Source organism: Bison bison, unplaced genomic scaffold, assembly GCF_000754665.1.
Source record: "Bison bison bison isolate TAMUID 2011002044 unplaced genomic scaffold, Bison_UMD1.0 scf7180017864254, whole genome shotgun sequence".
In the NCBI taxonomy this organism is placed as follows: Eukaryota; Metazoa; Chordata; class Mammalia; order Artiodactyla; family Bovidae; genus Bison; species Bison bison.
Window position 1 is genome coordinate 2,203,625 of NW_011494826.1, and position 3,397 is coordinate 2,207,021.

The 3,397-nt window shown below is 39.4% G+C and overlaps 1 protein-coding gene across 3 annotated transcripts in view; it reads left to right on the forward strand.

Moving 5' to 3' along the window:
* The window catches only part of SIX4 (SIX homeobox 4), a 10,787-nt gene that overhangs the window by 3,051 nt on the left and 4,339 nt on the right, over window positions 1-3,397 (forward strand). For 2 of the 3 annotated variants that reach the window (XM_010847658.1, XM_010847657.1), the window contains one exon: window positions 803-1,491. In XM_010847658.1, the coding sequence (XP_010845960.1) occupies window positions 803-1,491 (689 nt within the window). The remainder of the gene's footprint in view (window positions 1-802; window positions 1,492-3,397) is intronic. The other variant, XM_010847659.1, reaches the window with a different exon arrangement.

A 3,397-nucleotide genomic window follows, 5' to 3' on the forward strand; every position in this document is an offset into this window, starting at 1 on the left:
AAATCGGAGAGGTGAGGAACACAGTCTGGTCTGCAACGGAGCAGAAGAACTGAGGGGTACCTCGGGGAACGGGGTCCTCGATAGGTACCAAGGCCACTGAGTGACCCACATCCTTTCCCTCCCACCTCCCCAGGGCACTGGCTGGTGTTCGTTAAATAGGCCCTTATGGCATCCTTTGGATTCAAAGGCGACTGCACATAACAGTTCTGAAACAGCCACTTTGTTGAATGAAACAGTTGTCAATCTGGTGGAGTAGAAGTTTGGGAGCAGGTGAGAATATGATCTCTCGTTAACTAACTGGCAAACAAAAGCCAGTATTTCCCATCTCCTGCTCCTTTGACAGTTTCATTTACCTCCAAAACCACCCTAATCTGAATTGGTTTGAAGGGAAGGGAAAGAGTTCCTAAAGCAAGATGATTGACCACCCCTTTGATGAGTTTTTTCCTATGGTATAGGTAGAAGCATTTTTAACAGTAAGAAATAATTTCAGGGCTACCCAAAAAAAAAAAGTATACAATTCTGTAAATCCTGTTAGCTGAATTTACATCTTTCAGATCTCTGGGCGTTCTCTGAATTTATTATTAGTAAAGGTGACTGAGATAGGAGAATTCCTCTTCCTAGATACCCTGGTCAAAATCTGCTGAAATCCCTCATAGCTAAAACAAGACTAAAAGATTTTCTGCTGTGCTTTCCTTAGACACAGCTTTTAATGGGGTTCGAGGCTGGTTTTACAAACAGTTGGCGCTATGTACCTTGTCATGCCCCTGACTTTCTGAACGTCTTGATTTCCTCCTCTGTACAGTGAGTCAGATGGCAATCCTAGCACTGAAGATGAATCCAGCAAGGGTCATGAAGACTTGTCTCCTCATCAACTCTCCGGTTCATCCGATGGTGTCACCAACCTCAGCCTTTCCAGTCACCTGGAGCCAGTATATATGCAACAAATTGGAAATGCTAAAATATCGTTAAGCTCCTCTGGAGTTTTATTGAATGGAAGTTTGGTACCTGCAAGTACTTCACCTGTCTTCCTTAATGGTAATTCTTTCATTCAGGGACCCAATGGAGTTATCCTTAATGGATTAAGTGTGGGAAATACACAGACAGTATCTTTGAACCCACCAAAAATGGCATCAAACATTATGAGCAATGGTATATCCATGACTGACATACTGGGGTCTACCTCCCAGGACGTGAAGGAATTCAAAGTTCTCCAGAGCTCTTCAGCTAACTCAGCAGCCACCACCTCCTATAGCCCCAGTGCTCCCGTGTCGTTCCCAGGGCTGATACCCAGTGCCGAGGTGAAAAGAGAAGGTATTCAAACAGTGGCTTCCCAGGATGGAGGCTCTGTGGTGACTTTTACCACACCAGTGCAAATTAACCAGTATGGCATCGTCCAGATCCCCAATTCTGGAGCAAACAGCCAGTTCCTTAATGGGAGCATTGGATTCTCTCCACTGCAGCTGCCTCCTGTTTCAGTGGCAGCTTCACAAGGTAAAAGTCTTATTTGGTACCATAATGCATCAGTGAATGTTTTAGCCAGCTGCTGTAAATGACGCATTTGGTGAGAGCTATAGATTGCTATTAGTCTTCGGGTACCTTACTGGCTGCTACGGCTGCTACGGCTGCAGAATAGTCTTAATTTGTTTCTCCTCCTTCACAACATCCATGTAATATCCAGCTTGCTTGGTTCCCTGGCATCCTGGGGGTGGGCTTTTATTTTCCCAACAACTGAATGGAAAAATACAGTTCACAGTGAGTCCTGCCAGTTCTACAATTATAGAAATATGCTAAGTCAATTGGTACTTACACAGTAACCCATTGCTTGATATTTTAAGATTAAAAATTAATAATATTGCTAAGAACACAAAATGAGCCAAGCAGTTGGTAAGAATGTGTACACTTCACCTAAGCATCATTTATCTGAGCAAAAGGTGTTTTAGAAGAGCAAGCTAAAAAGACTGGATCATTTGTGTTCGATTCATGTTCCTCCTATAAGTAAGATTAACAGACCTAAAGGAAAAACAGAGGAATATATGATTGTTTGTTCTGCATGTATACTAGCCTCTTAAATGTGTGGGTTTCTTTATGAAGGCAACTGTAAGCCTTATTTTATGTTTCTGGCTTTACCAAGACATCTCCTAAAGAAAGCACTGAGATGAAATTTGGAGGACCTGAGCCTGATACGCCAGTTCTTCAGCGACTTTAAGCAAATCTGGAGAGCTTTGTGTTACTGTTTTTCTATAGAAACAGGAATGGTTAGAATGGAGGTTGAAGAGCCCCCTGACTTCAGAAGTAGGAGGTGTTAGTGCATATTTTGCCTTTGTGGAAGCAAATCTGAAAGTCCAAATTTTTACCGAAACAAAAATAAGAAACTTTGCCTTAAAGATCAGCTTCCTGTAAAATGTTTTTATTAAAAAAAAAATCAATTTATTCAATCTCTTTTTTCCTACAACTATGGTCTACTTCAGTTTGTTCGAGGTACTGATGGAAATATTGTTGTGCAGTGAATTCCATTCTGCACATTTGTTTCTCTTTGGGTAAAATGGCAGTATAGTAACACACAACAGTCCTTCAGCATGCTATTTATTTCTTCATTGTTCCAGGCTATAGAAAAGATTACGCTAAGTCACTATCCAACACAGGGCAGAAATAGTCAAGCCACAGAGAAAGCCAAAGTGCTTAGTTGTATAATACTTTAATATGGATCTAACCCTTTTTCTCTCTTTAGGAAATTTCCAAATAGTAGATAACATTTTAAAGACAACAGATTTGAGCAGAAAAGCATGGTGTATACATTGGGGAAGAGAAAGGCAGGAATACTTCTCATACATAATCTAAAGAAGTGCTGCCATGGAAAATTATTACAGACTAATAGTTAATTCTTACAATGGGACATTCAGTATGAATAAGAACAGCATTTTCAGTTAAAATAGCTAAGATCAAATGACAGAACTGTCAATCCTTAGACTTGTCTGGGTGAATTGAAGACATAAGTTTAACCAGATGGGTCCAGGAAGCAACATTCTCTTAGAGTAATTGTGTATTGCAGTTCTCAGTAAAGTATTTGGGGAGTCAGCCTTTCTCATAGATACCATGCCTTTCTTACAAATGGCTAGACAAGGTAGATTATCTTTCTGTAGTTGAAATTTACATAGAAAAGCAGAATTTCTACATTTTACTCACTTTATAATCTAAGAAGATAAGCCCTTTTTTTAATATCACTCTAAAATTATACTTTGTAGATCATTTCACAGCTGGGTTTTTTAAATTGATTTTGAAATTATTCAATTTCTAATTCAATTGCAACTGTACTTAAATATCAAGCTTTAGATCATATCGTCTTTTACCCTTCACGTATGTATTTCATAATATAAAAACTTTGAGAAACATTATTTTA